Below are 14,394 nucleotides of genomic sequence, written 5' to 3' on the forward strand. Positions count from 1 at the left end.
CAAGACTCCATCTCAAAAAAAAAAAAAAAAAAAAAAAAAGCGTGGATACCCCAGCCCCATCCAGGCCACCAGGTAACTGTAGCCCTGATTGACACCTCGATGGCAACCTCATTAGAAACTCTGGATTAGGATCTCCGGGAAAAGCTGCTGCCAAACTCCTGACCTATAGAAACTTTGAGAAAATACATGGCTGTTGTTTTTATACAAAAATTTTTGGAATAATTATTATGCAACAATGAATAACTAATACATTCTTATTCTCTCATTAATTCTCCATCTTACACATTTTCTGCAGCTTAAAATTGCCCAGCAGATTCTATGCTGCTTCATACCTCTTTCCTATTCTTTCTCTTCTGTGGACCTGAAGCACCTCTTTCCCTTTCTCGGCCTGGCTAACTCTTGCTCATCACTAAAGACATCATGTGCTCCAGGAAACCACCCCGATGCGCCAAGTTGGCCTTAATGACACCCCCCCACACCCCCTCCAAAATTATTTTTTTTCTCAGAATATGCTGGAACCTGTATTCCGATGATTTATTGGTCAAAGAGTAGGATCTTAGTAGATGTTTATTGAAGTGAATTGCTGATGAATGCATAGTGGTATTGGGAAAACACACTACTGGGAGGTGCTATTCATTTCATTACTTGTGGATGGTCTTCTTAGTGTAGCAAGAAATGGTTACTTGAACTTCACATTTTATTAAGCCAAACTGCAGTATCTAATCAATATAATAATATTTATATTATTAAGCACTTGTCAGTTGTAGTCTGGTGTTCATAAGAAGAAAGCTATCACTATATAGCTGTCAGGCACCAACTTAAGCTCCATCTGTGAGTAACCATTAGCAAAAGTTAAAGCAAAGCATGGTTCTTTGCTCTTTTGCTTGGCACTGGGACTAATGAATTGCGAAGGGCAGGCAGACTGCTTGCAGAAGGAAGTTAGCGGTAATGGAAGGAGGCAGAAATTAACTGGGGGAAGGGGATGCTGTGTTCATCTAATCTGCTTCATAACCATCGCTTCAGGCCAAGTGACAAAATAGTATCAATAACACCAAGAGAAGCTCTGCTTAGGTTTCTGCAGGCCACAGAAGGTGATGGTAAGAAATGATTGAGGTTAGAAGATAGTATTCTTTCTCCCAACAGTGAGACACTTTGGTGGAAAAACAAAAGAAATGAACAAATCAATGGACTAAGGCTTGTACCCAAAAACTGTGGCCTTGGAAAAGGAAGAAAAGCAAAAAGAGAGGGGCAGAAAAGTGTAGAAAACTATTCAGAACAAGAGGAACAAAGGAGCAACTCAAATATGAGCTCTCACATAAAACTGTAAACCTTTCCCTTTAAATGCATGATAATATATGTAATATTGAATATAAATATTAAACCAAATCACACAGCCACAAGACATGGCTTTTTAATAACCAGCATAAAACACTGGTGAAAAGCAAATATTTTGCATAGAAAATAAAATTAGGTATAAGAAATAGTAAGTATATAATAGATTTGACAGATTTCTTTTTAAAAAGATTATAAAAGCATTCTCAAGAGTCTGTCAACCTGATAATTTAATTATGAGGGGGAACAGTTTTATAAACAGAAAAAGTTAAGTTTAAAGGCAATCTGAGTAATAAAAACATACACTTTAAATAATTCATAAATTACATGGAAAAATGTTTTGTTGGTACAACCAAAAAAATATATCTTAGTGCTTGAATGTATAATAGTGCTTTTTCTAAAACAATATTTCTTTTAATTTTTTTTAACAATGACAATCTTTTCTATAAAAGTTTATTTTGCAAGAATGATAGAGATAGGTAAGTTGATGGCTGCTCTTACTTTTATTTTCTGCTTTTATAACCAGTTACTAGTTCACAAGAGATGTGAATATCTACCTCCTGTTCTAGTATCTCCCACGGCAGAAAACCAACATGTCTGAGGTCATCAAAATGGGCACAACTCCAAGAAAGCCACACAAGATGGATGAGTGTTCATTACATAGATAAACTGACATTAAAATTAACATTTCTCAAGACTAATTGGAATTTTTACTTGAAAAATAGTTCAGTGTACATGCCTACTATACACATACTAATATTAATTATGCATTTAAAGGTTGAAGTTAAGGAAGCTCATGACCCCAAACATCCTTGTCTACATTTTTAATTAGTCACCAGGGGGAGCTAATTCTGCTCTATGAGTAGGTAGAGTCTGAGTCAGATTTAAAACAAAAAACAAAACAAAACAAAAAAAGAGGAAGAAAAAAGATTAAATTGATGTGTATTAAATATATTTCAAAGATGATCTAGTGTCCGTAAGGCATATATATTATACATGCAAAGAAAACAAAAGAGAATAGGTATATATCCTTTCTCGTTAAGTTAGAAAAAAATGAAAGCCATCAATAGAATATTGCTGTGTTTAATAGAGGACATATATACGCCCAATCACTTATGATTATCTTTGGTCCTATTGGGTTCTTACTCACCCTTCAGATTTTGAACATTTGCCCATTTGTTGCATTGACCCTGTTATTTTCTTGGTTTGAAGCACTATGATTCTACATTCTAGCAGCTAATCTTTTGCTCAGAAATAACCCATATAATTAAATTATAATTATATTGAAACGAATGTTTCCTTACCCTTTTGCTTCAAATATTTTCTTCTGTTCTAAATATATTTTTTAGCACTTTTAATGTTTGTTCAAAGAGTTCTGCCCAATAACCTACTTAAATTCATTCTATAATTCACCCAGGAGACACAATCCCTTTAAACTTTGAGAAGCTCCAGTTGGAACAAAGATGGGGAAAGGGTTCAGAGTTTGTGGAATAATCACCTCTAATCGATCAATTTCCCCTGAAGGTAAAACCGAAAGAAAGGAGGAGTGAAGAGTTCCAGTCCAATTCCTTGAAGTTTAAAGGAACTAAGCCCTGAGGCACAGTGTAGAATGATTCCTGCTTTCCCCTCCCAAGACCTATTAAGAGGTCATAGATCTCTGTGACATTGCTACCATTCCCTAAAGACAAGATCCCCAAACACAGACTTAGCACAAAGAGAAGGGTGTGGAAATAGTCTACTTTTAACAGCTTTTTTAGTAACCCACTCTTTATAAAAGGAAACAGATAAAGGTCACGAGCATCGTAAGTAGAGAACATGAAAAACAACATGAGTCAAGCAAAAATGTAAAAAAAAAAAAAAATCAAGTTTTATCATGTTGAATTTCACATTTGAAAACATGTTAAATGTGGCAGAGCCCTTATGTGCACACAACTGTATCCAAATAGCTAAACATTGGTGCTCACAAGATAGACCAAATGACCGCAGAGGGCCTAAGAAATAGTGGGTCTCTTTTAACTCGTCTTCCCCACAAAAGAGACCCCACTGTCTCCACATCCCAAATAGAGCCCTTCATTTATAATTTTTATACTTCTCCACAGGGACAAACTGACAGCTTTAATTACCATCAATGACCAACAAGAACATGGGAGAAATTCTTGAAGATATTCTCCCATGGCTTGTGTTCTTGACATTTTATTTACAATTTTTGGCAAATGAATCCTGAAATCACAGTTAGATCATTATATATTCATTATTCATTATACAACTAAGGCAAAACAATTTACAGACAAATAATGCTAATTTTCTTCTTGAATTCTATTCATTTCAAAAGACTTAATTTTTAAAAACTCAAATTAGTCAAGAAACAGGTGATTTATGAATACAATTATAACTAATATAAGATATTCTCCACTTAGGTTTTACTTGTAAAAATTAAAGTGAATACACTCATTTATTTTCTATTTCTAGGAGTTTACATCCTTCAAGAACTTTTCATTCATAATCAGTAGCTTTCTTGTGAATCACAAGTTATTCAAGCAGGCTAAAAGTAAAAATGCTTAATAAAATATGGACATCAAAATTACAGAGAAATATTTCTTATATTACCCTTTCAAAATCCAAACCTTTTAATTTTAATAAGTTAATTAATGTAATAGATCATCACTTATACTGGGAAAACATATTCATCAGTACAGACAGTCCTTTCATAAATCCCAATTACAATACCCACAAGCACTCAAAGAGCTTTGAGAAAATAACAGATCTAAAAGTAATTATTTTATATCCATATTTTGGTAGCGAATTTTACAAATATATCAAGAAGAGAATGGCAGACCAGGTACTCATATTCAAAAACTTCTGCTGCAGCAAAATCAATGTGGAAATAACAAAGCTTGTATACTAGGTAATGATTGAACTGACCTTACCTCCAAAACCGGAAAAGGAAGCATACTCAGCCTACAGTTCAGAAGTGGGAACCAATTATGGATGATCACTTTGTCTTTGGTAACTGCATGGAAGAACTTGCTCGGAGCCCTGACAGTTGAACAAAGTGACACACTTATTAGCCCCACCACTTTCTCTAAAACTGAGAGGAGCAAAGATTTGGTGAGCTGTTTTTCACCTCATGAAATAAGTGATAGTCAAGAACAGTGGTCTCTGAAATACAGGGTACATTATCCTGCAGGAGAGAGGATACTCTGAATAGTTAGAAACCAATCAGAACAGACACCAATCAGAAATAGCCACCCAGGTACTAACCACACCTTCCTGAGAGCAAGGAGATAAACAGTACTCCAGTCAGCTGGGTGGGCTGGCTTCTCCATCCCCTTTTATCCCATCTCATACTAATGCAGTCTACAGTGTCCAGCAAACTGGACTTACGGATCGGCATATTTAATTTTAACTAATCTAATTCATACAAAATCCTCAAATTTGGACAACTGATTTTTAAAAGTTTTCTGCAAAAAAAACTGCAGGATATCAATAGTCAAGCGCAAGTAATCAACAAGAAAACGGCAAATCTGGCCCTTCCACACCAAGTAAAAGCTCCTTGTCACCTACCATATGAAAGGGAAAGGGGAGGGGGAGAAACAGTTTCATCAGAGCTGACTGAAAGTTGGCAAAACAAAAGCACAGAAATGAGATTATCAGGAAAGTTCTTTGAAATATGAACTTATACTCACCACTGATAACAACCTCATGGGAAAGAATAACATACATTCTCTCTGGAGGTTTTGTGAAGTATTTTTTTCAGTTTTAACAGCCATTAAAATGAATTACCAAAATAAACATGGACCAGGACTTCAAAATAACATAAAATTATTTTTAAACCCTGTTTATTTCATCTTTACCTAATTTTTTAATTTCTATTTTTGTGAATGTTGTATAATGCACGTATGTATGTAATATATTAGTAAATACATATTATGACAGTGCATTTAGAAATCACTAGTCTAAAAGTAAAATGCATATAGAGATGGGCTGGGGAATGGAATCTATGGAGGCCATGAAACTGCATTTTGGGGGCTTAGGGAGATTTGGAGAATGAAGTAGGCTAAAAAAAGACATACTTTAGGTACAAAATGAGGAACTGATCAAAATGGAAGGAAACAAGAAAATAAAACTTATAGTGCCTTAAGCCTAATTAATATAGAAACATAAATTAATAACACTTAAATGATTAATAACAAAGTATGAATAATGAATTAATATAGAAATTAATATAGAAATATGCAAATAAAACTTATAATGCCTTAAGCCTAATTAATATGAACTAAAAAGTTGAAATATCACATTTATTTCATGTAATTTATTTCAACTAATGGTTTGATAAGGAAAACAGCAAAAAAAAAGGTTCTAAGCAGTTTCAGTCTGCTTTTATGAAAACGATGCTTCATTCTGTAAACTACTCATCTCCCTTATTCCCACTGCCAACAGAACTAGCTGTTAGAGCACTTTATTGTTCATTGGAATGAACCAGTCTTTAATTTGCCACAACCATATGACACATGTATACTCACTTTCACATTTAAAAAATTATTTGGCCAAATAATAAGGATATTCCAGATGTCTAAAAGTTATCAGCTCACAAAAATTGTATGAAGCTTCCAGGAAGTTTCATAAGATTTAAAACAAAATTAAATGGACGTACTACTTTACACTGATGAACAACATCCACTCATCAATTCAGTTCATTTTCCTAAAAAATGTGAACAGGAAGAATATTTGTAAAAAAGCCACAGCCCTGGGTAGGGCTTTATATATCTGGTTTACAAATATGTTCCCCAAAGCTACAGCAGAATTACTACCATACATATTTCTACACACTCATCTACCAATAGTATGGTAGACCAGAGGGTTAAGAACTAACACAATGCTATTTAGTTTTTTCTGCAATTATGCCCAGGCAATTCACATTAATGATGTGAAAGAACACTTAACAGACAACTCAAGTTTGCAAATTAGCAGGAGAGAAGAGAAAAATGACTCAGAACAACAAGCATAGAGTATTACCAAATGCACTTTACACATTTATCCTGTTAAGTGTAGCTTAGTTTTGATGATTTACAATACTAGTTCTTACTCAGTTTTGTAAGCATAACAAAGTCTCTGTAATCTCAGCCTTCCCCATAGCACCCTGCTATTAAATCTTTGTTGAGCAGTGTGATGAGACCCCTCTGGCTTCCAGCCCTCCCTACCCCCTGAGGGAATTGGCAAGAAATGATAGGGTTTGTGGATTAGTAAAATGAGAGGTTCTCTGTGCTTTTCCTTCCTTAAATATAAATTTTGATAATCTGTCTTCTGCATCAGAGAGTCCCAACAGCATTAGAGTGTTGATTCCCCTGCCTTCTTAGCCTCCAGGAAAAAAACAGCAAGGCTGGGGCAAGACAGGTGGTTTCCATCTATTGCTAAAATTGAAGAGAGGGACTTAATTTTTTCTTTCACCTTTCCCCCTATTCCTTCAAGCAGGGATGATACATAACTTACTTATACATGTTGGACTGTAGACTCCAGGAAAATTGCACCATGAGACAAAGGAGAGAGAACTCATCTGTGAGTGTCACCATGTCCTTTGCTATCTTCAGGGACTGTTCTGTTCTTTCTTAGATCAAGGATGCTTATCCAGAAAACTATCCAAATACTAGAATATCCTCTCAGTGACAGACTCCATGAGCTGTGTGTGACACTCGCATTTTCTTTATCCCTGCAGGTTCCACTGTCTAAAATTTCAGTCCACATGGACAGCTAATCATTATTTTACCTGGCACATAATCTTATAGCTGACTTTCAAATCTGGGTCTAGAATTGATCATCTTGTTCTTCTGTATTTGACCTTCATCTCCAAAGGCTTAGTTTGGCCTTAGCTCAGTTTCAAGACTTTTGATATGGAGTGAATAGGTTTTCATCAAGGCAGGCTCTCCAAGGAATGTGCGTCACCCTTGGGGATGAAAGTCACCAAAGGAACAGATCTTAAGTTATCAAGAAAACCCTCAGTTAAAAGAAGGGAAGAACCTAAGACAGGGTTTCTATGACTCTCTCATAACAGAACTACCCTGAGTAACCCACATAGGCATCAGAACATAGAATATATCCCTTTTCTGTTATTTTGCAAATCGACAAGTTGTAAGATAGCTTTCACTTCTAATCGTACTCTATAATTAACCCTCTAGCACACTGCACAGGATTCCCTCTTTCTTTACAGATTGTTCATCAAAAAGTCTTCAGGCAATGGTCTAGCTGGGTAGGGCCAAACATGTCAGTATCGACTTCAAGATTAATAGAAGGGAATCCACAAGGAACAAAGAATAAATTGAGAAAGCAGAAAGATAAGACCATGGAACGGGCAGGCAGAAAGGAAAGGGGAAAATATGGACAGGGAAATTAAGAATCTTGGAGAAAGGACCGGAATGAGAGGAAAATCAGCAAAGATGCAAATGGGGCTGAATGAAGTTAAAAGGCAAAACGAATTTAAAAAAAAAAAAAAACGGAAAGAAAAAAATAATAAAACCAAGAGGCAAAAAAAAAAAAAATGTATACATAAAAATACCTTCCTTTGCTAAATCCAGCACTTTGTCAGCCAGGGGTGAGGGGTGGGGAAGCAGTAAGAAGAGAATTCAAGCAGTGGGAAGCAAACACTGGAACTGTCAGACCTCCCAACTTACACTAAAAGCCTTTAACCAAGCAAGAAAACAAAAGCATCATATTACTTTTTTAATTAAAATGCTTTCAAGTGTCTTTAATCTTTTCCAGATCAGACTGGAGGGCAACCTTCAGCCAACTCAAGCTTCACCATTAACACCAACTCAAGCTTCACCATTAACACCTTCAACAAATGTGGATCGTTCCTGATTTCATTTCTCCCTTTTTTTTTGCTTCCTCCTTGGCCTCCACTTATACTTTGCCTCCCGAATCTACCACCGTCCCAAAGAAATCATCCTGAACAACAATAAACAGGAAAACAAGACCCATCAGATAACTCTCTCTGGACATGTGCTTCAACAAGTGGCAAGTAAGACTCTCCTTTTTTTTTTTTTTCTTTTGAGATAGAGTTTCACTCTTGTCGCGTAGGCTAGAGAGCAATGACATGATATCAGCTTACTGCAACCTCCGCCTCCTGGGTTCAAGCGATTCTCCTGCCTCAGCCTCCGAAGTAGCTGTGACTATAGGCATGCGCCACTATGCCCTGCTAACTTTTTTGTATTTTTAGTAGGGATGGGGTTTCACCATTTTGGCCAGGCTAATTTCAAATTCCTGACCTCAGGTGATCTGCCCACCTCAACCTCCCAAAGTGCTGGGATTAGAGACATGAGCCACGACGCCCGGCCTCTACTTTTCTACCTTTGACTAACCTGCTGTAGTATGTGACCACAGAACAGATTCCCTACTTTCAGAAAGCTCAGACCAAAATAAACCAAACATTTTATCAGTTTCTTAAAAAATTTAACTCATAATCTTTGCCATACCATGTGTGGAAAATTCAGCACTTCCTGCACAGGTATTATTAAAGTTGTATGAGACAGGAATAATGCCTTTTGCTTCGATTCAATTTTATAGAGCTGAACATAAGAACAACTATAGGGCAGGCACTCAGTAAAAATTAACCACTCACCAAGTAGAACTTGAAGGTTGTTTCTTAAATTATATGAATTGTAAAATAACTTTTAACATGAGAGATGACCCACTCTTACTAAAGACACGATTTCTTGCTCGATGAATATACACTGTCATGTCAGTCCAGAGGGCATGCTGAAGTTCCCATGTCTTTATCCTAATGTTAGTGCTGATTCTACATGAGCAAAGCTTTGTTTAAAGCACCAGTTATTCTACTGAAAATGGCATCATACTAATTATCTGCATTTAATGGGATTATCCCAAAATGATATGTTCTAGGAAAAATACACCTTAAATGAAGTCAACTAAATATATATGAGCTAGAAAATCCACAAAAAATACCAATAAATGCCCAACAGAATGTCAAAATTAAAGATGGACAATATAAATGTTAGCAAGCACGTACGACAACCAGAATTCTCATCTACTGCTAGTGGGAGTTTTTGAAAAAGGGTTTGGAAGTTTCTAATAGAGATTAAACATATCATATCTCATGCCCTTCACCCAATGACCCAGCAATTCTATTCCTAATGAGAGAAATAAAACCTATGTCCACCAAAAGATCCATATAGAAGGTTGACTATTATGAACTTTATTAATAATACTCAAAAACTAAAAATAAAGTATCCACTAACAAGAGAATGTAAAACAAATAATGATATGTTCATATAATGGAATACTACACAGCAATAAAAAGAAACACACTACTTCTATACACAACAATATGAATGGATCTCATAGACATTATGCGGAACAAAAGAAGCTGGACACACCAAAAAAGGGTGCATGCCATACAATTTCATTTACAAGAAGTTCTAGAATAGGTAAAATGAATCTATGGTTAAAACAACTCAAAAACTAGTTACTTCTAGTGGAGCATTATTGATCAGAAAGAAGCGTGAGGGAACTTTCTGGGATGAAAGAAATTACATCTTAAGAAGGGCGTGTCACATAGGTGTATTTATTTTGCCAAAATTCACCAAATTATATACTTATAATTTATGAATTTCACTGTATGTAAATGTGGCACTAAAAATTACAGCATTAACAATTATAAACAAATATTAAACTCAGTTTGCCTATCATGGTGGTATCAGTAAGCAATTTTGAAACTACTTACTGTATATTCTAGGGTCAGGCAAATGAGTAAACATATTAATAAGGATAATGGAAGCCAGGTTTCTCTCTGTTACAGAAGGCAGCAGAAATACACAAACGAAAAAGACTAGGATGTACCTGAGGTACTGAATTGAATGGGAGGTATCAATATGAACATATGGTTTTTATTGGATAGAGAAAAATACACATATGTGCATATACTTGTATATGTGTGAATTTTATGAGCCATATTATGAGTGTATTATATATTATAGTAAGTATGCATGCACATTTCCTACTTCTGTCTACTGAAGTCCATAAGTAATGGTATACCTATAGCATTGAGCATACATAGTATCCATATCTTGGTTTCTAAATACCTTTGTCCTCATAAAGAACCAGGAGAAAAAAAAGAAAAGAAAAATTGCCGGCTGATTGCAGGACTAGGACAAGAAAAGACCATGATGATTCTGGAGCATCTATTTGCATCAGAAACTAAAGTTCTCAAATAATGATGGAGGCATATTAAACACATGCAGGATCCTGTTTGAAGGGACTCCCATTGGCTAGATCTATGGCAATCTGGGTATCAATACAATGAGAGTAATGAATTATGACCCACTGAATAAAATAAAAACCCAAAAGATGACAGTAACATGAATATACAAATAAACAAATGAATAAGAAAGAATATTACAGTAGGCTAACAAATAGATAAATTATGAACTTGCAATAGACATAAAAACAGTGAGTACGGCTGAGCGTGGTGGCTCACGCCGATAATCACAACACTCTGGGAGGCCGAGGTAGTCGGATCACTTGAGGCCAGGAGTTCAAGACCAGCCTGGTTAACATGGCAAAACCCTGTCTCTACTAAAAAGTACAAAAAGTTAGCTGGGCATGGTGGTATGCACCTGTAGTCCCAGCTACTTGGGAGGCTAAAGCAGGAGAATCACTTGAACCTAGGAGGCAGAGGTTGCAGTCAGTCAGCAGAGATCACACCACTGCACTCCAGCCTGGGCAACAGAGCACGACTCCATCACAAAAAAAAAAAAAAAAAAAGAAAGAAACAGTGGGTAAACATTTTATGAATATGTGGATATTTATAAAGTATCAAAGTTATCTTCCCACGAATTATTAACTATATACAAAGAGAAAATGGTAACTTTATAATGGAAACTGTTGGCAGATACCACCTTAAACAAATATTCATTGTTAACAACATCAACATCGTAACAAACTAACAACATGTACTTCCTGATCTGATGCACTGAGAAGGGTGCAATATCACTTCTTTGGTGATTCAGGCTTCTTTGGAGCCTGAATACTACAGGAGCCTATGTAACCTGAATTTAATCCTTGGGAAACATCAGACAAACCCAAATTGATGGGTATTTTGTAAACTAACTGGTAGCTTCTCTTCAAAAATGTCATGGTCAGGAAAGACAAAGAGAGGCTGAGAGAACATTCCAGGTTAAAGGAGGTAAAAGAGATGACAGTTAAATGTTATGCATGATCCTGAATCGTGGATGAGGGGAAAAAATAGCTACCAAAGACATTATTAAGACAACTGCTGAAATTTAAATATGGATTGTGAACTAGATAGTAGTATCTGTTTGTGTTAAAGGTTAATTTTCTTTTTTTTTTTTGAGACAGAGTTTCGTTCTTGTTGCCCAGGCTGGAGTGCAATGGCGTGATCTCGGCTCACTGCAACCTCCACTTCCCAGGTTCAAGCAATTCTCCTGCCTTAGCCTCCTAAGTAGCTCGAATTACAGGCACGTGCCACCACACACGGCTAATTTTTATTTTTAGTAGAGACGGGGTTTCACCATGTTGGTCAGGCTGGTCTTGAACTCCTGACCTCAGATGATCCACCTGCCTCAGCCTCCCAAAGTGCTAGGATTACAGGTGTGAGCCACCGCACCTGGCCTAAAGGCTAACTTTCTCAGTTTCAGTAAGTATACTATAGATATGTAAGAGAATAGATTTGTTCTTCAGAAATACAAAGGATATATGTATAGAGGTGTGATGTCTCCAACTTTCTCTCAAATGATTAAGAAAGAGATGCTATAGGACAGAGAAAAAGAGAATAATAAAGTAAATGGAGAAAAATGTAAGCAACTGGTGAATCAGGTAAATGATATGGAAGTTCCTTATATTATTTTTCCAAGTTTTCTGTATGTTTGGAATCATATCAAAATAAAAGTTACTCCCTAGAAGCATATATAAACTGTAAAATATATATGTATGGCCAATATTTATATAAGCAACATCGATTCTCAAACCTCAGTTCCAGAAAATGTTTATGGGTTTTCTGAAAGGAAGATGATTCTGGGGCCTAATAAACTTGCTCACTGTAATCCCTCTTTGAAGAGAAGAGCCACAAGGCACTTTTAATAAAGAAGTCTATTTAATGGATTTAATCCAACATTCCACAATAATCCATTCAGAAAACCTTGTTAAAATAGAATACACTTTAAAATCTTATAAAAATATGAATATGCTGTGGAAAACAGTCAGAGAACCACTTGTCCAGTAAACACATTTCGCATACTCGCTTAATTGAAGAAAGATTTGTGCTGGGAAAATAAGAGGCAGAGAGAGACACACACATACACACACATAGGAGTGGCGTCAGCTTCAAACAGGAAGACTAGAAAGATGTGTATCTTACAGACTTCTATCTAAAATGCCCTACCCAGGCTCAGAGATGCATTCTTGTAGGATATATTTTAAATGGGGTAGATATTTGGTAAACTGAGTCCCAGTTTTATTTAGCCACTACATCAAACATGCTATGTAACGTTACTTTAAATCTGACTCTTCCAAGGAACTGCATAGCAGAATAACTTGCCAGTCTTAATGAGTACCTACTATAGGCCAGGTATTGTGCTAGGCTTAGAGAATGCGAGAATGAATAAGACACAGTTTTGGCCATCCATGAGCTTTCAGTCTAAGGAGTGAGATGGAAAAATGAACACGCCCAGTGAGAACTGTGGTGCTCAAGGATAAGTATTGAACTTTATGGGAACACAAAAAAATGTGGCTAACTCAGGGAGAGGGAGATCAGAAAAGGTTTCCTTCAGGAAGTGTTATCTAAGCTAACATGTTCATTTCTCATGCTGTCTTTGAAAAGGTATTCAAAGGATTTTTAAAATATATTAGTCATCCAATATTCATGTTCTGCTCCTAAATGGCATCATGTAAAAAAAAAGTAAAAAAGAAAATACACTCATTATCTATTAACATCTAGGTGCATTTCAAAATCTAAGAGGGCTGTGACACTGAGGTTACCCCAAACAACCATCTCAGAATTCTTTCAAAAGCACCTCTAGACTTAGCTAGGTATTCAAGTGTAGGAATAAAATAATTTGAAGAGAAAAACACATAAAGGAACAAACTGAAAAAATTAGAAATAGAACAGTACAGGAAGACAAAAAAGTGATAAGTATTGTTTACCTGTCAGTTGACATTGATTAATCTTGTGTTCTGTGATATCGCTCAGCGATTCAAACACCTGGAGGCAGCTGTCACAGCTGTGCACAGCTTCGTCTTCCAACTCCTCCCCGTCTTCCGGCCTCTTCTTACAATCTAGTGCCTCTCCATCTTCAGTCTTGTCTTCAAGTTTACAGTTGGGGTCTGAAAAATATCAACACTGTAAGTATGGGGTTTAAAGACAGGTTCTTTTAAAGTAACATTTAATCTTCTTGCTACCAAAAACAGAAACACCATTTTCCTTGAAGTTGCAATAGGAGGGCTTCACTGCAGATTTTATTGCAGGAGAATCAAAAGTGAGCCTCTCCTAAAATTATTCAGTTAGTGACTATCAAAGGCGTTCTTCCCTTTCCCCACCATGTAGCCCTTTACCTCTCTCTCCCATCAAATCACTCACCCACTCTTAAGACTGACGTTGCCATTTTTTTCATAGCCTTTTAGTTTTTGCTTAAAAGAGAGAGATAAATCACTTTTAAAATTAAACAGTCTCCAATGCAAAAAAAAAAAACCACCCCCACTGTGCTTAAGAACGAACTCTTTTTCTGCTAAATATACTCTTTCATGGGAAATTACCAGAATTAGCCAAAAGTCTAGAATAAGCTAGGCCAATTACCATAGGCACAAAATTGACCTTTACTTATAAACTGGTCAAAACACACAGCTACTCCATTATTTGTTAGACAGTGATAGCAAAATAAGCTGTGTCACATAGCAAAACATTCTTACAAATGCAAACTCAAGTGTAAATGTATGTCTCTTGTTTTCAAAATTATCCAAAAAAGTGAAATAAGATATATGAAAAACAATTATAAATAATAATGAAGTCAACAATTTGAGTCGGCATTACCAATGTTG

General features: G+C 36.0%; 1 protein-coding gene across 8 annotated transcripts in view; it reads right to left on the minus strand.

Moving 5' to 3' along the window:
• Positions 1 to 14,394, minus strand: part of ZNF521 (zinc finger protein 521) — a 298,052-nt gene that overhangs the window by 254,297 nt on the left and 29,361 nt on the right. For all 8 annotated transcript variants that reach the window (XM_063653514.1, XM_063653511.1, XM_063653512.1 and 5 more), the window contains one exon: positions 13,504 to 13,683. Coding sequence is in view for 4 of the 8 variants with exons in the window: in XM_063653511.1 (XP_063509581.1) it covers positions 13,504 to 13,683 (180 nt within the window). In the remaining 4 variants the exon portion in view is untranslated. The remainder of the gene's footprint in view (positions 1 to 13,503; positions 13,684 to 14,394) is intronic.

This window comes from Pongo pygmaeus, chromosome 17 (genome assembly GCF_028885625.2).
Source record: "Pongo pygmaeus isolate AG05252 chromosome 17, NHGRI_mPonPyg2-v2.0_pri, whole genome shotgun sequence".
Lineage (NCBI taxonomy): Eukaryota > Metazoa > Chordata > Mammalia > Primates > Hominidae > Pongo > Pongo pygmaeus.